Source organism: Zootoca vivipara, chromosome 2, assembly GCF_963506605.1.
Source record: "Zootoca vivipara chromosome 2, rZooViv1.1, whole genome shotgun sequence".
In the NCBI taxonomy this organism is placed as follows: domain Eukaryota; kingdom Metazoa; phylum Chordata; class Lepidosauria; order Squamata; family Lacertidae; genus Zootoca; species Zootoca vivipara.
In genome coordinates, this window is record NC_083277.1 from 28451729 (window position 1) to 28475528 (window position 23800).

The window sequence follows — 23800 nt, forward strand, 5'->3', positions numbered from 1 at the left end:
CAGAGAACTCAACACATTTGCAATGGTGTCGGGCCTACAGGTAAACTTTGGAAAATCAGAAGCCATGTGCTTCAACACCCCTCCCCATATCCAAAAAGAACTTACTAATATCACCAAAATAAAACTTTGTCATACCAAATTCAGATATCTAGGGGTACAAATAACCAAGAACCTCAATAAATTATACCTCCATAATTACAAGCCCATGTGGCGACAAATAAACAAAGACCTAAAGAAATGGGACAGTATGAGTTTCACTCTTTCAGACAGAATAGCCATCGTCAAAATGGTCACCCTCCCAAAACTGACATACTTATTCCAAACCCTCCCAATCTGGATCCCCCCAACCCAACTTCGCAAATGGCAGGGAAAATTACATTCTTTTATTTTCTCACATAAAAAACCAAGGATTGGCACCAAATACCTTCACCTCCCCACCTCAGTAGGAGGATGGGGAATCCCCAACATAGAAACATACTACAACGCCAACCAAATACGCCATATAATCCCATATATACTACAAGACGAGACAAAACAATGGGTACATCTGGAGAGGGACTCAATTGAAAATATCTGCACCACAGCATATCCATTTCTCCCAAACAAATTAAGGAAGATTCCCACAACACTCAACAGATACACACAAACCATGTTCAAAGCATGGAAAGCAGAAACTAGTAAACTATCTCCATCCCCATCCCCATTAATTCCCCTGGCTTACCATCCCTTGTTCCATCATGCAGCACAAAACCTCCAGATGAAGACCTGGCAAACCAAAGGTTTACATCGCTTAATAGACTTTTATAAAGACAACAAACCTTTGTCACCACAAGAAATACAAGACAAACTAGAAGACATCCCAATGTCCTGGTTAGCACAACATCAACTACATGCCTTTCTGAACAATCCAACTGTAAAACCAGCAGCAACTAGACCCCTGACAGCTTTCGAAAGCCTCCTCCAATTGCCAAAAGGACACGGAAAAGGGATGGTATCTGCAATTTACAAGATACTGATTCAGAATCCCATAGATCCCCTGGACAAGATAAAACGACAATGGGAGGATGACATAGGATATGAAATCAACCCTACCCAATGGACTAAAATGTGGTCGAAACCCCCTTTCAAATCTATATCAATGAAAAGAAAAGAACTCTCATTGAAACTAACTCACAGATGGTACCTGACTCCACGAAAATTATCACTAATACGATCAGGAATCTCATCAAAATGTTGGAGAGGATGCACTTCCACAGGCACGTACCTCCACATGTGGTGGGAGTGCCCTAAAATTCAATCATTCTGGAAGATATCCATGCAAGAAATTTGTAACATAACTAAGCAAGTGCTAGAAATTACCCCAGAATTGGTTTTACTAAATATCTTTCAAGATAACAACGCTCACGCAAATCATAAAGAACTTATAATCCATCTGTTGTCAGCAACCAGAAGCATCATAGCCAGGCACTGGAGGGACTTATCGGGAGTGGGCTTGGACCAATGGTACCAAGTTGTATGGGAAACAGCCCTGCTAGAAAAACTGACCAGTAAGCTGAAACTGACACGGGGACAAACAGAAGAAGACACCTTCACCCCAGTATGGTTCCCCTTCATCACTTATACAACCCAACAGGACAATGACAAACACTTACCGTCAGCATACAAATCAATATGGCTAACTTGATCAAAACACCCTCCCTCCCCACTCACGCAAGAAATTAAGGATCATCACAGCCAACCATAAACAAACAACCACATTCTAAGACACATCCTGACCTCTCTCACCAACAAAGAAGCACGAACAAACAACAGAGAACCTGCACAAACGACGCTGACGCCGAACCCCTACACATATCAAGAAAAACAGAAACATCGGCAATCCACCACACCCAACTCCCCATCCCACCTACCTCTTTCCCCCCCTTTCCCCCCTTCCTCATAATGTCTCAACAAGTTAAAAATTGATGTGTAAAAATGATGCATGAAAAAAAAAAAACGAGACATTGCACTACCTTTGTAACCTAAGAAAATCTTTAATAAAAATAATTATTTAAACCCAAAAAAAAAAATAATAATAATAATAATTTATCTCTGCTTCCCTCTACGTGGAAACCTCTGTTCTGTAGCAGCTCATTCATGAATTCAAGCCATTATCTCATGAGATTAGCTGCTGTTGAAAATAAAGGCCTGCAAAGCAACGTACTTGTCACATTTCTTCGCTTTATTAAGCAACGATGCAATGTACAAAACAAGACTTTACAGTTGAAAATAGATTCTGCTCAATCGTTATTCAAAAACATTTACTCCAGTATCTAGTAAAGAGAGGTGAATTTTTTAAGTGGCTCAGTTCTGCTTTGCCTGACCCTCAGTTGAACTATTGCTTTTAACTTGACTTTTTTAGTCTCCACTTGGGCAAAAAAAAGGAATCGGCCATTCCTTGCTTGACGGAATTTGGGAGATTCCAGAACACAGCACACAGTATGCTAGCTGCCACAAACATAGATCATTCAAAAACTGATCTGTAACTGTGTACAGCCAGTAATTTCTTTAGTTAGCAATATGGGTCAACTGATAGATCACACCTTGTCATTTCAAGAATTATTTTGAGAGCTTGGTTTCTGGTATTTAATAAAAATCCATAATAACCCCCAAAGATAAGGAAAAAACTGTATCTGGGAATCACATTACGTGCTAAATTAAATTTCATCATTTTCTCTCTTCTTCTTTGAAGAAACAAAACAAAATCAATCTGGGCAGACTGCAAGATGAAGGTGAAAAACTTGTGTGGGCAAAAGGTTGCTTGCTTGGTTGTGACCTGTCTCAAAAAAGAAGTCTCTGGGGCACAATGGAGCAAGGCAGTCTGGTAGCTGCAGGACAGTGCAACTTGTTCCAACTCAGTCTAGAACTGGACTTATTCCTCCAGGACCAGATCGCTTCTCCCAGTCTCCGTCCCTTCCTTGAGGTGGATAAGACCTTACAGGTTGGGCCTCTGGTGTGGAGACAATTCCTTCCAGCCTGCAGTGATGGGACGACATATCTGCATCATAGCTGTCAACTTCTGGATTGGAAAATAAGGGCCCCAGCGGCGCGGCACCGGAAGTCGCTTCTGCGCATGTCCAGACATGCACAGAAGTGATTTTCGGTGCCCAGACATGGGCAGAGCGGCGATATCTGGCAGCACTCGGCAAATGAGCGAGCAGCCAGCCGCCAAGCGAGGCGTTTTACCGGGCGGCGGCTGGCTGCTCACTTGTGGGGGGGCCGGGCGCTGAGCCATCAGGGAGGGAGAGGAGCTGCTTCATTTGAAATCCAATAAATTTATGGGATATCGAACAATCCGGGGTTGCGGCGGGAAACGAATTTAATTCCAGGGGTTTCCCGCCAAAAGCAGGAGGGTTGACAGCTATGATCAGCATCTGGCCTCTGCTGTGCAAGCCAGTTGTTGCTCAGAGTCTCCAAGGCTGGTTCAAGGGTGCCTGACTCGGTTGTCGGTGCAGGCCCTGATCCTTGGGCCCGACTCATGTTGTAGCACTTCTGCCTCCAGTGTTGCTGTTTTGACGGATCTGACATGCCCTTCAGAAATGGAGTGTTTTTTCACATGTAAGGGTGACGATCCAGCTGGGAAAGTTAGTTAGCATGGTTTTGAAAAATGACTAAAGGTTTAGAGCAGGCTTCCCCAAACTCGGCCCTCCAGATGTTTTGGGACTACAATTCCCATCATCCCTGACCACTGGTCCTGTTAGCTAGGGATGGTGGGAGTTGTAGTACCAAAACATCTCTAGCAGCCTGCCCAGGCTGATCCTGGCTTTAGTGAGGGGTGGGAGGAAGCAGAACTCCATTTTCTATAGGCCAACTGACTTAAGCCAGTGAAGTTGAGTGCTGCTTCACTCCCTTTAACCCTTTTGCAATGTGTTTTCCTGTTTATTTACTATATTTCCATGATGCAGGTTCTTCTGAGGCTGTTATTTCATTCAGCAGATGAAACAGATCGGCTGAGTTTCCATGAAGGTGACTGCGATAATCCTGCACTTAGTGCTTGATCATCAAGTTCAGCGATGTATCCAAAAGTATTTTATTATAATTCAGTGGGCTCAGTATGCACATAAATAACATCACAGCTCATTTAAGCAGAGAAATAAAACCAAGCAATTCAGTAGGAAACCATTGCACATGTTCGCCGTAAAATACCGGTAGCATTTTTTAAAAAAATAAAAAGGTAATCTCTTAATGATTATGTTAATCGTGTGATAAAATGAAAGCCTTTAAATTGTTTTTTGTGCTACTGCTTATCCAACCTTCTCGGTATTGATGCTGACATAAAAGCTATTACAGGCTGCAGACAACGAAGGGTAGATTCTGGCTTGCTTTATTTTTATTATTAACTATGATGATGTCTAATAGCTAAAGTCATTTAAGTGGCACAAAACTGTTTTGAATTAACAAAATCTCCCATTCTTTGCCAAATTGTTCCCGTGGCACTTAATATTCACTGCAAAAGCATGTAGCGTGAAAACATGGTCATACTGATAAAACAAGTGCTCTTTTGTGCTGTGGACAGTACTGGAAAAAATAAAATAAAAATGCTGTATTAATAACTATAATGGTGCCTTTTATTATTCAAATGCACATGGATTATTTTGTCTCTGGGTGGCTACCTGATCCTAAAAAGCATCTCAAAGCAGCATTTTGTTGTTGTTTAGTCGTTTAGTCGTGTCCGACTCTTCGTGACCCCAAGCAGCATTAGTTCTTCCTTATTGTGTGATGCTGCACAATGTGGTGACTGTTGTTGTTGCACCATCCAGATCCTAATATGGAGAGTAGCTGATTGGTTTAGGGTATTGTTGTAGTAATGAGTTTGTTGTAGGGTATGGTTATAGTTATGAGTTTGTGCCTTGACTCCCCTACATTCCTGGGTCTAGTGGGTGTTGGAGTTTAATCAGTGCTTGGAGTGTTAAGATGGACTGCTAGACACTGAATTTAACAGTGTCAAAATACAGGCCAAACCAGGAAATCGCCTGGGAGAAGAGCTGCCATCTCCGCATGATCCAGGGCAGGCTGAGAGAGTCCTGAAGGAGCGTCTCCAACCCCATCATTCAGCCCGGACACTGAGATCCAGCACCGAGGGCCTTCTGGCGGTTCCCTCATTGCGAGAAGTGAGGTTACAGGGAACCAGACAGAGGGCCTTCTCGGTAGTGGCACCCGTCCTGTGGAACGCCCTCCCAGCAGATGTCAAGGCAATAAGTAACTATTTTACTTTTAGAAGACAACTGAAGGCGGCCCTGTTTAGGGAAGTTTTTAATGTCTAAAGCTGTACTGTTTTAATATTCGGTTGGAAGCCGCCCAGAGAGGCTGGGAGAAACCCAGCCAGATGGGCGGGGTATAAATAATAATAATAATAATAATAATATATTATTATTATTATTATTATTATTATTATTATTATTATTATTATTATTATTATTTAAAGCATTTGCCATCCAAGGAACCTGACATCCTTTCCTCCACCTCGCCATCAGATTTTTGATCTGAGCCAGAGAAGAATTTGGTTTCTGAAAGCTTTTTCTTTCGAAGTGAACTTCTACGAACCCCCGGAGTTCTTTTTCTGAGCCTTTATTAGAAGACCTTAGATGGCGCTCCTAAAAGTTAGAACCAGGTGCCCTTCAGATTTGGAGACTCTTAATTGTATCCAGAGCTGCACTTGTCTACTTATGCAACGGGGCATGCCTTTCCTCTCCTCTCCCCATCTGCACCCTCAAAATCTGCTCTGGAGGGTCTGTCAACCCTCTGATTTTAAGGTGTGTGGCGGGCTTGCAAGGGAGAGAATGGGAACGTTCCTTTGCTCAGGCCGAAGTCTAGCAAAACAGCAACATTGGATACTGCCTACCTATAGTCATGAAATTCTACTCAATATTGATCCAGAGCAGATTCCAACGTATAGTTAGCAGAGTAAAAACTTAAACGCGTTGCAGGATTCCCCCCAAAATAGACCAGAGGCAATTGTACTTCATCCAGCAGAGCTTTACTGCTACTGAAAGCAAAATGAGCATAATGGTCACAAATCCAATACATTCAGGATTGGCACTGTCCATAAGAAATCCAGTTGTAGCCGACTTACATTTACAATCACTTATAATAAGACTAAACTTTAACATGGAACACCACACCGGAAGGAAGAGAGATAGAAAGAGAAAATGAGGACCCAGGCTCCTTCTGGCCTGATTATTATAGTCAGCATGACCTTGATAGAAGAGATGACGGATCCATTTTAAGCCAGCTGTACTCAGCTTCTCTGAAGGAATAACCCAAACATCATGAACCTTGTGCTTGCTTCTTTCACAGAGAAGCGTCCAGAACCCTCTTGAATTAAGTAGAATAGGAAAGATCTCTACACATAGGATCAATACTTTCTGTACTAAGAAATGCAAACTGGCCAGGACCATGAATTGTTAGACTGGTCAGCAAGCATGGAGTCAAAACTACAAGGCCATTTAGAGGCTTCCTTTCTGCATTTTTTGAAACTAAAAGCCACTTTAATGTGGGTTAAAGCCTTGTTTCGCAGTCCTGTTTCCGGACTGAGTTCCGTCTCACTGACTGGACTGGTTTTCCAGTGAAATTGGCCTAACCCTAAAGGCACAGCATAGTTCATGAAATGTTTTTAGTTGATGTGGGTTGGTGGGGCTTGTGTTTTGGCATCATTAATTGTTAGAAACCTAAATTTTTAACCTTTTCTTTTATATCCCATGACATTTTGAAACAAAAGTTCCATTGAAATGAGAGCAAAGGCTAAAAAAGTATTTGATTTATATATTTATATATATAATCGCAACCCCCAGTTCCTAGGGCAATATTAATAGGAACAAAAGATCATTATTATAAACATCCTCCCTTTGAATACTTGTCTTACTTGAAATCTGGTATGTTTTTCTGACCATGTTTGCCACTATTAGCTAAATTACATATGAAGAAAGAGACTTGGTTGGGTTTTAAGAAGTGAGGGTTTTCCTCACTTTGGTTTATAGGTACATCTATCAAAATAATTGTCTTGATTTTTTTTAGAATTGGGGGGGGGGTCATCTATTCCCTTATAGAAAGTAGAGGCAGAACATCACTTGCTGATTCAAAAATATAGGGTTAATTCTAAATAGTGCTATACTCCTAGCGCCAGGAAACAATTTATATCTGAAGAAGTGTGCATGCACATGAGAGCTCATACCAATGACAAACTTAGTTGGTCTCTAAGGTGCTACTGGAAGGAATTTTTCTAATTAGTTATTTCATTTTAATTTGTTTTAGTCTGTTCTGCGGTGGTTTTAACTTTTGAAATAAAGTCACAATAAAGCACTCCCAATACCTGCTCAGTACAGCACACTTTTAATACACGTTGAGCTGGTTTTTGTGAATTTTCACATTTACAGTTGAATGAGACTGGCTTATGTTGCACCCTGGAGATCTCTGCACCCACAGGGAGTTGGATTCTGTGGCTGAAGTGCTCAATGCATGCTAAAGAAAATGCTTTAAATGTTCCCCTCGCTCTTAGAAGAAAACGTTCTCGTGATCTTTGATTTTCCAGATAATTTGACTCCTGTGGAATTAAGTAGGCTACTCATGTAAAAAAAGTGTAGAAATAATGCAAACAAAGCCAAAACACAATTTTAGTAGAGTTCTATCAGCACCTTTTGGGTATGCTACCATGTATGGCAAGTATCTTTTTAAAGAGTGGAATTCTGCTAACACAGAATAAGGTGAGCTCTGTCCTAGCTCTCCACGGTTTCCAGTGGTGTCCTGAACGGGTCACGCAAGTTAAATGTGCACGAATCGCGATCCTACCGTAGCCGCATTCTGTACAGAGTAAGACTGCAGTTAGCCCAACAAACCATTGTGGAAACTCAGAGACGGCTAGCACCGTCCGAGAGAAGGTTGCAGCGTTCCCTAGCCGTAGCGTGCATAGTGGACAGACTCGCCTAGTGGTTTTCCCGCAGTGTCGTCTTTAGCAGCAGACACACAACAAGTAATGGCACTGCCAAAGAAAAATCCCATTGTCTGCTAGTATGACTGGAACGAAAGCTGAATGGCAAATTGGCCCTAAGCAAACTATCAATCTGACTTTGATAACCCATCACTTTAAAAGGCCCTTTCATGTTTATGAAAAAGCATGACGTCAAAAGCCATGGAAAAAAAACATGAATCCCAAAAATGTCAGGCTTAAACTTGCACAGCCTCCAAAAAAGCCCCCTGTGTGAACGGTTTCTCTACATGCATAACTAATTAGTTTAGGTTGTTATAAGCCTGAGCTGTTATACCCTAGTTGCTTGTACAGTACCATTTTGGGGATAACTTGTTTACAGTGCGTCCGTGGATGAGCCTTTGAACTGGAGTAGGAGAAAATAAAAGGAAAGCTGCCAAACTGGTTGTCTAGTTTTCTAGGAGTATATAAATGTCATGCTGGAAATGCTTGAGTATAATCATTACCAGGTGAGTTACCTTATTTATTTATTTTTAAAAAAATCTCTGCACAGTTGCATATGCCTAAACCCAGTTACTTCCTTGGGGCTATGGGTACATGCATACCCTCGTGCATTATAATGTTTGTAATCTTAGAGTTATAGCCAATTAAATAAGATCCAGACCTCTTGAAATTAATGGACATGACTCACCTAGGTTTGTTGATTTCAGTGGGTCTACTTGGAGTGTGACTTCATTCGATACAACTTTTACCGTACAGTAGAATAGTAAGGGAGCCATAATAGGCTTTTTCCTATTTGTGCCTATATAATTTATTTAATGGAATGAGCATTTCCGTTGTGTTTCGCTTTTTTGTTCAGCTGAAAGCCAACATAAACAGTTGAATCATATAAAGCCCATTTTAAAGTGATTGAGCGTAAGTCTCTGCATATACATGGCGCGGTTACTATATGAGCTTTAATGTTTGTTAAGTTCATTTTTCTACTATAAGGACCAACATAAATAATTGTGGATAAGTCAAATATTTCTTGTGTTCCTTGTCAACAAATTTTTCTATTAATGTCTTAAGTGTGTTGCTGCTTCATACAAATTTTGTCTACTTTCCAGCAATTTGAGGAAGGAAAGTTGTACTTTCTAGTTGACTTAATTCATCTTCATTTTCCTGGTACCTAAGTTCAATACGTTGCTGACATTCTGAAATTCTTACTTCGTAGGATTCCGCCTGTCATCTTTTGCGAAACCCGCCTTTAATTTGTATTATAAACGATGTGTTTGCCTTCGTTTACATGCATTTCTTTTTAACATCTGAACTTGCAAATGAGCTGTATTTTCAAGCGCAACCTAAGAATTTTCAGCGCTTGATAAACCAGTGCCAGATGAATGTACAGAAATGGATGTTGAAATGATGCACACTAACTAGGCGCCACTACCTTTTTTATTATGCGTTTGCAGGTGCAGACTCACCTGGAAAACCCTACCAAGTACCACATCCAACAAGCTCAACGGCAGCAAGTCAAGCAGTACCTCTCTACTACATTAGGAAACAAGCACACCAACCAGGCTCTAAGCTTACCGTGCCCAAATCAGCCAGGGGATCATATTATACCGCCTGGCACAGGAAGCAGTGCACCAAACAGCCCGATGGCCATGCTTACGCTCAACTCCAACTGTGAAAAGGAGGTAAGGAAGACCTTGCATTTTCTATTCGTGTTATCATCCCTCCTCCATCTAAACATATTTATTTTATTTCAAAAGAATTTTGTTGTTTTTTTGAACAGCATGTAATAAAATAAAACATAACACAACAAATAACAATAAACAATAAGAACAACTACAACGAAAATACAGATAAAAAACAAAAAGCAAAATTTCATTAACTTGACATCTAGCCTAATCATTGTAATGTGACTTCCTCGGATCCTCCTTGCTGCGATTCGCTGCTAACCATATTTAACAATTTCTAATTCATAATCCTTTTATCTTATTATTTATTTATACATATTCTTATTTATACTAACCATTATTCATCATATTTTCATCTTTGCCTTTATCTCAAATCCTTTCCCTAAGCTACAGCATTGACTAAAATAAAATAATATTTATTTACTAAAATAAACATATTTATTTTATAGCAGAGGTTCACACACCGTGCATCCTGATTTATTTCAAATGCTCCCACTTCACTCCTTCCGCTTAGCGTTACATTGAAACCAGGAACCACGACTTGTTTCACTCAAAGCAACCATGGTTTGTACACCTGGAACAAACACTAAGCAAGTGATCATTCTTTGTTGCTCCCGCTCACGCAAGGGGAGGAGTTAAGCAGGAGCCTTCTGTGTATTCCTCACGATGCGTGAATGCTACTTTTTAATTTACTGTGTTAACAGCTGATTATGCAACTCGTTTTTTAAGAAGGCAGAACAAGTCACGGTGTTAATGTGAACGCGTCTGGAGTAAAAAATATGCATTGCTTAACAACAACAAAAAACCTGTGCCAACCCTTAGCGGAATTGTTTAGATTTTCTTTGTGTTCTTTTAGTATACACTGTGTGGAAGGATGCAACTGACCTTTTAGCATACAATGTCCTTCTTGTTTCTTTCAAAACTTTCTGGGATAAATGTTATTGTGACTCAGGGTGGATTCCGATGGCATGATCCCACCACACAGTGACATTTTTGAATTGCCTGCCAGGGCACATACTTGGAACATAAGAAAAGACTTGTTATGTGGGACTGTGGGACTGTAGAGAATGACATCCTATTTTATACAGTGACTAACCAGATTTTCTGTTGTTCATCTCTCATGAACTAGCAATCATTGGCATGCTTCCTCCAAACACAGAGATTCCATTTAGCTGTTTGCTGATAGGGAGGGAGCGGCCAATTAATTTGGTTTGCATTTTTAAGCGAACTTCCCGAACAAATTCATAAACTGAAAAATCGCTATCCTTTGAAATTTGCTTCTGTAATACTGTACATCATTCGGTTTTAAAAAATTATTTTCAAAAATTCTTGTGTTAGGGGCAAGGGTACACAAAAAAATGCCTACAAAATTCATTAAATCGTGGGGAACTGCTTCCAAATATGCCAAAATCTATATTGCAATGTGTACAAATCATTTTAGTTTGTGATTTTTGGAATGTGAGATATAGGAATGCAAAGCATGCAAGGAATCTGCTTTTGTAATGATAAATATTACAACTAATTTTTACTCAGAGTAGACCCTATGGCGCTAAATTAGTCATATTCATTAATTCCAATGGGTCTGCTCTGAGTAGGACTAGCATTAGTTAAATAAATGATATTTATTTATATATGAGAAATAAATGTGTGTGGGTTGTTGTTTTTTAAAAAGGTGTATATTAAGAGAAGCGCACATGAAATCATGTACAAGTTTTTGGGTGGGCTGTTTTTTTAAAAAACAACAACACCAACGTGAAGAAATGGGATGAATGAAGTTAAGAAAAACGGGGAACAGTGTAGCTAAACCTGACAAATCCATTCATCCCTACCCTCTAATAATCCTACCATATCTTCTTCAAATTTCTCTTATCCCCTATTGAAACAAACTAAGCCAATGGTAATTTCTGCATCTTATATTGGCAAATTCTGTGAGTTAATTATGACATGCCAAAGTATTTTGCATATGGTTATTATAGTTTTGATGCTTGCAAACCACTCTGGAATCTATCCTCGTTGAATGCATATAAATGTAAATAAATGATATCGTCTGGTTGTTAGTTTCATGAGGTGACCCAGCATTCTAATTTCATGATAATTACCCACTAATTTCATGATAATTACCCACTAATGCGCCAGTGTCTATGTGGACTGCCATATATTCCTTAACTTGCTGCTTGGTATGTCCAACCATTCCATAATAATAATAATAATAATAATAATAATAATAATAATAATAAATTTATACCCCGCCCATCTGGCTGGGTTTCCCCAGCCACTCTGGGCGGCTTCCAACAGAAAATAGAATAAAATAATCGATTAAACATTAAAAGCCTCCCTTTTTACACACACCCATTGCTTTTAACTATTAAAATCTGTTTTAAATACTCGATTGTTGCCAACCTTCTGTACTAACGACTGCTTGCTTATTTAACATTGCTTCCCTATATTATCGTTTTCATTTCATGGATCTGTATGCTACTGGTCCAAATATTTTAATATAAAAACATTTTAAAACCCTGTAACGCATCAAATGACATACCATTAATAACAGAAGCAGCAAAGCACATTTCACTTTTTCTAATCCAGTTCCATCACCCACCCACTGCCCCACTGGAACAGAAGCCCTTATGTGAACAAAAAATAATAATATTTTTTTTAGAGGCCACCTAAATGATAGCATGGAAGGGGCCGATCCTCTTTCTCAGGGCAGTGAGTTTCACAACGGTGGGGCCACCATGGAAAAGGCCAGATTCCTCAGGCCTTTCTGTCTCCCTGGGTGATCTTCACTCTGTGGCAGCCCTTTGAATAACTTGGTATGAAGCTAAATAAGGCTTGAAGAGTCTAGAACAGCACTGTAAAGCCAACTTGGCTGGATGCTGTTGGTGCCTCCTGTGGGAGCAAGTTCCATAGCTTAACTATATAAGCTACATTAATAAGTACTTCCTTATTATCTGTCTCTGCACTTGTGCATATTAGCCTATACCTGAGTTATTTTGTGGAACTGAACCAAAAGAAAAGGTAGATGTTGTGGGATTTAATTACTTTTTTTTCGGGGGGGGGGAGGATATTTGCTCTTAGGATTCCTCATTAACAGTGCAAGGAATCGGTGGGTGCATGAAGGAGAAACTTAGCAGAAGCTGCAGTCAAAATGAGCAACTAGCATGGAATTTAGATGAATGGTCTTAAACGACAAAACTTCCATTGGGTCACATTGTTGGCATCCTCCTGTCTCTGGAGACAATGGAGGAGTGCACCTTTGTGGGCGAAGTCTAACTGTTGGAAGGTTACAGCGCCTGCTGTGGCTGTAGAGACTGACACAAGAGACATGTATTGTTGCAGCTGGGACATATAAAGGCACCCAGTTGTGCTACGACAGATGCACAATGGAGTTTCTTCCCACTGCAATCATTCCTCCTCTGGTCACTGCTGTGGATGCACAACCTGACTGTCTGTCTCCAGGCACTAGGGTCGTCTGCAAGGGATTCCCATATGGCAGGGTTGATGTTGCCAGCCTTCATGTCACATTTAGGGCTGTGCATATTAATCCATTTCCACATAGCTGTAATTCATTCAGCACATAACTGGTACAGAGAATGGGAATAGCTTCTATATGTCAAGTCAATTGCAGAATTGGCATTCAGGGTGAGCCTGGATGGGCCTGGCCTACCTAGTTATTTTAAACTGTGGTTCAAAGTTCTCTAGTTATTATTCTGGCATTTAGTATGTTCATGACACCAGCCATTCTAAGGAAGACTGACCCCCTTAACTGTAAACCCTTGCACATGTCTAGCCTCTTCTCCTTACATTTCTCATTTTCCATGTTTACAGGGCTTTTATAAATTTGAAGAGCAAAGCAACAGGGTGGAGAATGAATGCCAGACTCTCAACACACATTCTCGAGCATCTTGCATGCAGGTACTAGTTGACAAAGGTGGCGCTGCGGTCTAAACCACTGAGCCTCTTGGGCTTGCCAATCAGAAGGTTGGTGGTTCGAATCTGCTCAGCGGTGGTGAGCTCCCATTGCTCTGTCCCAGCTTCTGTCAACCAGCAGTTTGAAAGCACACCAGTTCAAGTAGATACTGCTGTGGCGGGAAGGTAAACAGTGTTTCCGTGCGCCCTGGCACTCGTCATGGTGTTCCATTGCGCCGGAAGCGGTTTAATCATGCTGGCCACATGACCTGGAAAACTGTCTGTGGAAAACTCTGGCTTCCTTGGCCTGAAGTGAGATGAACGCCGCACTCTATAGTCTCCTTTGACTGGACTTAACCATCCAGGGGTCCTTTACCTTTACTAGTTGACAAAGGAGCTAGAAAAAGGATGGGATGCCCATTTTGCTAAGGGGGGATACAAAGTCTCCTTGCAATCAGAAATAACAGTGTCCATTTCAGACTCTCTTTTTTATGTTCACCGAAAAATGTGAAATGTGACTTTTGCAATCAAGCATAAAGCATGGACCATACTTATCGCAGTATGCTGTGAATTGGGTAAGGCTTCCTGCCAAACAAACCATCAGTGTCACTCTTGGGTTTTGTTGCTGTTACTGTGTAATGACTGAAATATCCCTCTTTGACTTCAGTATTTAGTGTCACATCTAGGAATGCCTGTAGGATTTCACCAATATACCTTTCGGTACAAGGGACTTGTTCCTTCTGCTACTCTATTTTAAAAGGACAAGGAGAAAACGGTGCATGTGGTTTTGACTCTGAACTTAAGGGTACAGTTCTCCCTTCCTTGTAGCTCTTCCTCCCCAGCCCCAGCCCCCTACACTGCCACCAGTGATGCAATTGATGCTCCAGCCACTGAATTAGGAGTAGCAAAAGGTCTGGGCACCTTTAGTGTTTCTCTCTTCACATTTGTAAATCACTAAGCCTCCTCTTGAACATAGTTCCTGTTTCTTACATGTCTCACCTTTCCATTACAGATGGATGATGTAATTGATGACATTATCAGTTTGGAGTCAAGTTATAATGAAGAAATCTTTGGTTTAATGGATCCTGCCCTACAAATAGCAAATACGGTACTTGTGTTTATATTCTGTGTTTTGGTGGGGTTTTTGTTTGTTTGTTTGTTTTGCTGTGGTATTATTCAACACCTCTATTTCAGAGTGCCTGTAAGGATGAAAGCAGAGTTTATTGGTTTGTTTAAATATGGCATGTTTTAACTAGCTGCCTTCCGCAGCTGAAATAGTAATCAGTAATTCATTCTAATGTAAAATAAAGAAGAATGCATGTTTATTGCAAGCAACCATGTGGTTGCAAAAGTTGGGAGCCCCTCCCCCTCCCCTGATCGGTAGCAAGATTCCAGGGGGTACCAGGCATTGACCCAGGGTCTCTGTTTCTTTGAGACTCGAGACACAGTGGAGACTGTTGTAGCTTTAAGAAATAGAATTTATTCACATATTTACACCTGAGTTTGGATGGTCATCTCAAAAGGGGCTTGTTCCCCATAGCTGTGCAGCACTTCAGCCCAAGGCATCTTCCCCAGCCTCCCTTCACCCAGTCTGCTAAGATGGTTCTCTCTTTCTCCTCCCACTCCTTCTTCTTCCCAGCACACCTTGCTAAAACACTCTGTTCCTGTCACCTCAAACACCCCCCCCCCACACACCTTGGCAACCTCTGTCTGCCCAGACCAGTGGATTTATCTTAAGAGGCCACCAACCCCTTTTGTCATGTTAATGAATTGGCTTATCCCTGGCTAGCTACGGTATGTGAAGATACCTGGGCTTTCTGATCCTAAACAGAATGCAACAGCACTTGGCTTAGTTTTAATTAGCCAGCCTTTGCTTGCTTCATGAATTTATGAGTTGGCTCAAATTTCAGCTCTTTACTGACCCTAGAGATTGTGGCGAGCTTGCTCCTCCCCATTCTTATAGCAATATTTATTTATTTGATAGAATTCTAGTGACTCTCTTGTAGCTCTCTGATCATAGGGCCGGTGTCTAGAACCAGTTTCTAGACACATCCTTGAAATCTGTGGCTTCCCCTTTGCCTGTTATTTTGGAAAGGTGCTATTTTGGAAATACTGTTGTTTTGGAAAGGATTTTGACAAGGCACTGCTTATTGCACACAAGGCCTTGATGACCTATTGACTAGGAATACTGGCCCTGTGTAGAAGGGACTGGATTCAAGAGTAAGGCCAAGTCTTGGTAAGTTTCATCCTCTAGAAACACACAGCCACAGTTCATGCGGTGTCTTTCCTGAAACAAGTTGTAATACCCAGGATAAGTTAACCTTGCTTCAGAAGTGCAGTGCCTTTCCCTAAGAGTTGTTTGCATTCTCGGTCTTAACATTTGCAGTGGTAAGATGTCTGGGCTCCTAAACAGGAGGTATGCAAAATCCCCACAGAGGAAGTAGCTTGCCTGCAGCCTATAAATAGTTCTATACTCAGAGAGAGAACAAAGATTCCGTTGTTTTGCAGCAAAGGTTTAGCCCCTGTTTGTTGCATTGCAAGCTGTGCTCAATTGCTACTCAAGCATTGACAGAGATCATTAAAGTGCCATTTACACTAGGAGCATGAAATGCAAGCATTATATACTTCTGCACTGGCCCTTCATCTCTGTCATAAATCTCATTTAAGGTCGCAAGTGGCTGCACGGAGACATCACAATAAACCATGTTTTTTTCATGAGTGGAACCAGACAAAGTTGGGGGGGGGCTGCATAGGAGCCAGCTCATAGGGACCGAGTGGGCTTTGTCCTCCCCAATAAAATATTTGAGGGGGCCACACACACCCCCAAAGTTGATGGGCATTGCCATTGAAGTGGTGTGCGTGTACCACATCATGTGATCGAGTATTCAGGGTGGGGCTTGCCTGTCTCCTCCTCCAATATTTTATTCAAGTTGGCACTCTTGGGTGAGTGGAGATTGGAAACTTTCACTTTGGTTTTTGATTAACCATGGTTTAGTGTTATGCCGGAAACCTAAACTGTGGATAAGTTTAACTAGTGGTTTGCTGGAACCTGCCTTCCAATTTCCCCGGAACATCTATTCTCCTTCAAAAATTGCTTCTATTCCCCGTCTCTGTGCCTTTCTTTGGGCACTTTAGAATTCCTTTCCAATTTTGGTGGGTGCATGTTCGAGCTTGCCTTATTCTTGAGAGGTGGCTGTAGGTGGTGTTGGTGGTTTTCTTTTCATTGCTCTTCCTTATCCAAGAAAGCCCCTTTAATGTGACCCCTGTGCCTCAAGCCACTTAGAACCATTTAGACCTTTATAGAACAAACACAGCACATTGAATTGTGCCCAGAAACCCAAGGGAAGCCAGTGAAGTTTGCACTCTTGAGTCTGAGCAGCCCACTTTTAAGCTGTGTTTCTGGACCAGCTGCTGTTTCTGAGCATGCATCCAGTATCTCCTTATCCATACGTAGTATGTATCAGTGCTGGCCCAAAATGTTTTGTCGCCTGAGGCAAATCACAAATTGGCACCCACTAGGGAAGAGGAGACAATTGAAGTTCTACATCAGAAACAAGGAGGGGAATGAAGATATGCATGGGGATGTGCTGCCCCTATGGACCCTGCCACCTGAGCCGGTTGCCTTGCCTCATGGGAGGGCCGGCCCTAGTATGTGTCCCATGCAGAATTGCATTAGCAAGTGGCCAACAGTGCAAAAGGTTCTGGTTACAGGTAGGTAGCCGTGTTGGTCTGGGTCGAAGTAAAATAAAAAAATTCCTTTAGTAGCACCTTAAAGACCAACTAAGTTTTTATTTTGGTATGAGCTTTCGTGTGCATGCACACTTAGTATGCACTTAGTGTGCATGCACACGAAAGCTCATACCAAAATAAAAACTTAGTTGGTCTTTAAGGTGCTACTGAAGGAATTTTTTTATTTTAGTGCAAAAAGTGTTAGCCATCATTTTGCTTCAGCTCTCTGCATCCAAGGGAAATAATCTGTACCCTCGGTTGTCTTCCCCAGTTACCTGTCTCCGGCAATCTTGTGGACCTCTATGGCAATCAAGGCATGCCTCCCCCCGGACTCAACATCAGCAACTCTTGTCCTGCCAACCTTCCTAATATAAAAAGGGAACTCACAGGTAACTTAGAACAGTATGTTTCAAAATGTGCATTTTCCTATAAAGATGCTCCTAGGAACTTAAGAATTCTGCTGAACCTATAAATTACCGGTAATACATTTATACCAGGAACATTGGATGCTGAATCAGGCCAGTGGTTTACCTTGCTTAGTATGGCCTACTCTGACTGGCAGCAGCTCTCCAAAGTTTCTGTGTTTTCTAGCCTCACCTGGAGATGCCAGGTATTGAGCTACCTGCACGGAAAGCAAATGCTTTGCCACTGAGCTACAGCCCTTTTCAAATCAAAACCCTGCTGGACCGGACAGCTTGGTATCCTTTTCCCAGGTGTTAAAAGTGCTACAAGTCAGTTGGTGCTTTGAGTATACACATCGGGCACATTTTTAATCCATAATGTATGAAGCACCACAAGCATGCAGATGTCTATAAGCTGCGGATTCCAGCTTTTAAGAAGAACATTGGTTGCGATGGAAAAGAATTGGGCTGCTGCTTAATGTATATTTAAAAGGAGAAAAGACCACACATGTCAATTTATTTTAGGGTATCAAAGTACAAAGCATCTCAGGAGGCATCTCTTAAGTCCAAATCACTCGCCACAGGATGCTGTATAACAGACAGTGGACACTTAGGGGTGCCATCTACCAATCTGCCACAAAAGTGTACAGTGTACCTCGCAAGACGAATGCCCTGCAAGACGAATTTTTCACAAGATGAATTGACTCGCGGAACGAATTAAATTCATCTTGCGAGGCACCACTGTAATTGCAGTGGAAATGCAGAGAGCATGGTCAAGGAGAAGGAAATCTACTCATTAATCTTTTGGTGCAAGAAGAAGAATTAAGGGAATAAGGAGAAACTTTGATAAGAAAAGTTAATTTTGTTGTTGGGCTCGCTATGGCTGGCCTTAATGGTTGCCATTCATACTTCTGCCATTCATAGTGGTGGAAAGAATCGATGATTGTAGATCATTGAATCTGTGAAGACGGTGCTGGTCAAACCCATAGCAAATGGGTGGTTAGACGCTTGCCTTTTTAAATAATCTTTTAAGTTGCTCAAGGTTAGACCGTATCCCGAAGCAGTTCACATAGTGTACTCTGAAAATAAATGATCCTGTGTTGAAACGTGAAATGTCAAGTTCCCTCAGAAAGTTCATTGTACTAGTCACATTGTACCGAGCCGCAGTTGCATCTATGAATGGATGGGACAAGTCATGAGTGCAGAGTAGTGCTCCCATAATGTCTACCATTTGCTTAGTTTTATTTAACGAACGAAAAAATAACAAGACTCGCAGCAGGCAAAGATAATGCACCATTGTGTTGTATGCAGCCATCAGCAAGGAAGATGCTGCTTTTGTTCATTATTTTGTTTTTATAATAAAGGGCCCTGTATTGCCCTAACTTGGAACGTAAACTAAAAGGGGCCCACACAAAAGATGTACTATACATTTTGTGTGCCTGACCTTCATAAACTTGTTAACTCCTGCATATGTTGCCCTTTCCAGTTTGGTTTTCATATTTAGGCGCGAGAGATGTTGGCTTTATTTCCCTGCAGAAAGCAATGGCTTCCATGGAAAAGGACAACCGTTTTAATATCCCTGGTTTTACTGCTGTCTAAAGGGAAAGTGTTACTTAAATACCTTGCCCACTTGGAAAACTTATTCATCAATTACTAGTAGCCATGTGCCTGGCCCTGAAAGTTTATGTTCCAAACTTGTTAATCTTCCATCCTGCAGCAATATTTAGGATGGGGCATACTAAATAGTACTGCGTGATAATATGCTGTGATATTAAACAAGAAGAATTGCAAGGCCTTGTGCTGATGCTGCATGCAAAAAGTGCACGTGAAATGTGTGGATGTTTACTTGGCTTCACGCTGCCTTTCTTACATATCTCTAATTCTAATTACTTCGTTAACATGCATAGCATGTGTATTTCCAACAGAGTCAGAGGCGAGAGCGCTGGCCAAAGAGAGACAAAAGAAAGACAATCACAATTTGAGTAAGTTTCTTGTTTCTCATTATTTAATTTGTGAAAATGATGGCTTAATATTCACACATAATGTTCTGGAATTGCTTTTACCACACAGCCCCTATTGAAATAGGTTAGATTTGCCCTCTTCATTCCTGGATACTTTCAGATGAGTGTACATTGTAAGAACAGTGCTCATCAGCCATGCAGTTTTTGGTTTTGGGGTTGTTTTTTGCAGCAACAACATGACATACCTGCCTCTATTCTCCCCTACCCTTTAATTTAGATTTGCCCTTTCCAGGGAAAATCGGTTAAGTTCAAAATAACCAAAACTCTTTGCGTGACAAAGCTCCCAGAAATCCCCAAATAGCTCACAACTGACACGATATTTTAGGTTTGGGTTTTTGGCATTATTTTGGCCACAACTTTATTCAAAATACATTTTAATTCTGAGTGTTGGCTTAGGCTTTGGTTAATCCATCTGTCCACTCTAAGGGATAGGACTATTTCCATCTGACCCACGTTGGGTCAGGACCATTCCATCTGACCCATTTGGGTTAGGACCAGCTCCGACTTACCTAATGGTAGGTAAGTCAAGTAAACACCCCAAGGGATTGGAGGTACTGTTCACAGGCACTCTCCTCCCCCAAGGAATGTTCCCCAAGGCTCGGCTCTGTAATGGCCGCACCATCCTTGCCTATGGCAGGATGAATGGACTAGAGTCCCTGAGCCCCAGGATTCCTTTAACGGAATACTTCTATAAGGAGCAAGTAAGGGGGGTAGGCATTTTTATGCCATGCCCCTCCTATACCAATTTTTAATCAAAGCCTAACAGCCAACCTAACAAGTTGTGACAAGTTGCTTGTCAGTAGGCAAAAACCAAATGGCAACAGCCAATCAGCCAAGTGGCAAAAATCCTACTGGGCCCCTGAATACAGGAGACCCCCGCGAACGGGCAAGTAGTGTCGACTAAGCCTAAAGAAGAAGCAGCGGGCGGGTGGGAGATTCGAAGGCTTGCCGAGAGTGAGGAAAAACGAAAGTAACATGGACGTTAAGTAAAAGGCTGCTGTCAATCAAAGTCTGTGGCACGCCCCATGACTCAGCCTAACTACAGCCCACCCCCTCCCAGATTTCTTTTGAGCTCGTCTGCAACCCCCACTACACTTTAGGAGTGTAATGGGCTTTGTAGATTAGGCCCCCATCTAGAAACAAAACTCACCCATTTCTGCAGGGTTTGTGCAGTTGAAATTCCAGTGCCTTGTACTTTGCGCAATTTTTGGTCATCAAAGTGCCTTGCTGAAGACGATGTGATTCTGAAGGATCTTCAGATGCAAGTCACAGAAGTCTTAGATCGGGCATCCACAAACTGCGGCCCTCCAGGTGTTTTGGCCTACAACTCCCTAGCTAACAGGACCAGTGGTCAGGGATGATGGGAATTGTAGTCCAAAACATCTGGAGGGCCGAAGTTTGGGGATGCCTGCCTTAGATGCTACCTAGAGATCCTTGAAGAATTTGGATGCAAACTGACCTCACAGATTTGTGTGCAAATCAGACCTTGGCAAACCACTGGGGCTCATACTTCAAATGTCCCAACACAGTTCTCAGCTCAAAAACAATATCAATAGTGAGGATTCTTGCAGAAACATGGCATAACAGACCTGGGCTTGGATCGATAATTCCTCCGATTTCCACTCATAGGAGGCTTCTGCAGGAAGAGGAAATGAGATATTATTTTTGTCCTCCCTCCCTCCCTCCCTCCCTCCCACAACATCCTGTGCTTCTCTGGGAATTCTCAGTAACAGTATAGGAGGGGCTATGGGGCACTATAGAGGAGGGGATTATCAGTGAACTGCATCCTCCTTTCCTCATGTTGGATCTCAGTCATTTCTAGGAATGGAAACAGCCCTTCAATTCATGGGATGGACACCAACCTCCTGTCTGGGAAAACAGAATTTGATAGGACCAAGTTTGAATTTAGACGATGCTTGGTGATGTGTAATCTTACCAGAAAAGAGGTTTTGTGGTTTGGGAAAATATTGGGTATGTGGCCAAAGCAAAACAAGATTAGTCTTGTTCATCTTTAGTCATAGATTTAAAACCAGTAAAGGATAACAACCATGTGTTAGTAAGTTCTAAAAGATTTCCTCTAATGCCCTTCCTAGGTCACTCAGATTAATCAGCAGAACTTTCCACTAACTTCCAATGGGGGAGTTGGATGATGTGCTTGGAAAACAGATGTGGCCTCAGACTTTTGTGGCAATTAAAAAAAGAGCAGAATGAGGTTTCCTCCTTTCTTCCTGCTCTTTAATCAATGCATCTCTAAGTCCCATCTCTACTTATGTAAAATTCTTATATCTGCAGTTGTATTTTGCAAGATATTTTTGACAATTATGTTACCTTTTGCACTGCCATTGATTACTAATTTGTGTTGATTCCTTAAAAGTTGAACGAAGACGGCGATTCAATATTAACGATCGTATAAAAGAACTTGGCACTTTGATACCCAAGTCGAATGACCCGTAAGTACTGTCAATGTCCTAGAACGAGTTATCAAATGCGCGCGCGGGGTGTGTGTGTGAAATTCTTTTGAGAAATTTGTGGGTGTTCCTTCTACGTAGAAGCTCTGGAATACTGTTGTGACATAGGGCAGCTTGGGTGCATTTAATCCAACTGCATTGCCAGTTCCACATACATATTCTATGAACTTGTTTAACTATAAACATAACCTGGAGTCCTCAAAACTACAGGCAAAGGCAACATCCGGCATCCAACAAAATAGTGGATAGTAATCAACGTTTTGCTCAGAGTAGAGCTATTGAAATTAATGGACCCAGGGGCGTAGCAAGGCACCGTGACACCCGGGGCAGCAAATTGCCATGCCCCCAGGGGATCCGCATTGCTACGTAACAACATATGCATCGCTAGGTAGAGGGGGATCGCAACCCCCCCGCGAATTCAAAACAGAACCTAAACGGAGCGTCCAGGCTCCAGGTAGATAGCCCACTAGTGCAGCACACCCGCCGCACCAGTGGGCTATCTGCCTGGAGCCTGGGCGCTCCATTTAGAAGTCGCAGGGGGGCGATCCCCCTCTACCTAGCACACATGCACCAGTGGGCTATCTGCCTGGGCGCTCCGTTTAGGCTCCGTTTAGAAGTCGATGCTGCACATGCGTGCTAGGTAGCCACCTGCGTCCCCCTAAAAGCAATGTAGGTCCGCCTAAAAGAACAGAAGGTGACTTTCCAATGAGAAAACATTGATTAGCCCCACTTCCCAGCAAAAACAAAACAAAACAAAACAAAAAGGCTTTGTATTATGTTGTTTGAGTGCAAACCTATTAAATCCTCATTTTTTTAAAAAAAAGAAAAGATGGATTACACTAAAATGGAGCATATTAATGTAAATGCATTTTCTGTATTACAAATGTTTCTCTCCCCACCCCCCAATTCCCTCAATGCTGCTTCTTTACAGATTTGATTATTCACATTCCATCTTGCAGGGACATGCGTTGGAATAAGGGAACTATTTTAAAGGCCTCTGTGGACTACATCCGCAAGTTGCAAAGAGAACAGCAACGTACAAAAGAACTAGAGAACAGACAAAAGAAACTGGAACATGCCAACAGGCACCTTTTGCTCAGAATACAGGTTTGCTGATTAATGCATAAATATAACGGAGCTTTAGATGTGTGTGTGTTTTCCAGATTGCCCCCTTAATATCAGTCTGCCCAGAAACAGCAATCATAAGAACATAAGAGCTGCATTCAAATGATCATATTTCAGGCAACATGTTGTTGTTGTTTAGTCGTGCCCGAGTCTTCGTGACCCCATGGACAGAGCACGCCAGGCACTCCTGTCTTGCACTGCCTCCCGCAGTTTGGTCAAACTCATGTTGGTAGCTTCGAGAACACTGTCTAACCATCTTGTCCTCTGTCGTCCCCTTCTCCTAGTGCCCTCCATCTTTCCCAACATCAGGGTCTTTTCCAGGGAGTCTTCTCTTCTCATGAGGTGGCCAAAGTATTGGAGCCTCAGCTTCAGGATCTGTCCTTCCAGTGAGCACTCAGGGCTGATTTCCTTCAGAATGGATAGGCAATATAGGACGAGCCTTTTGCTTGTGCATGCACCTCTTTCTCCTCTCCCATTGTGACGCACCAGAATGAAATGAAGACGT

The 23800-nt window shown here is 41.9% G+C and overlaps 1 protein-coding gene across 6 annotated transcripts in view; it reads left to right on the top strand.

The window, feature by feature from the left end:
* Positions 1-23800, top strand: part of MITF (melanocyte inducing transcription factor) — a 152634-nt gene that overhangs the window by 123034 nt on the left and 5800 nt on the right. For 5 of the 6 annotated variants that reach the window (XM_035106663.2, XM_035106664.2, XM_060271338.1 and 2 more), the window contains exons 3-9: positions 9412-9639; positions 13471-13557; positions 14564-14659; positions 17552-17669; positions 19589-19663; positions 22077-22152; positions 23130-23277. In XM_035106663.2, coding sequence (XP_034962554.1) covers positions 9412-9639; positions 13471-13557; positions 14564-14659; positions 17552-17669; positions 19589-19663; positions 22077-22152; positions 23130-23277 — 828 coding nt within the window. The remainder of the gene's footprint in view (positions 1-9411; positions 9640-13470; positions 13558-14563; positions 14660-17551; positions 17670-19588; positions 19664-22076; positions 22153-23129; positions 23278-23800) is intronic. The other variant, XM_035106665.2, reaches the window with a different exon arrangement.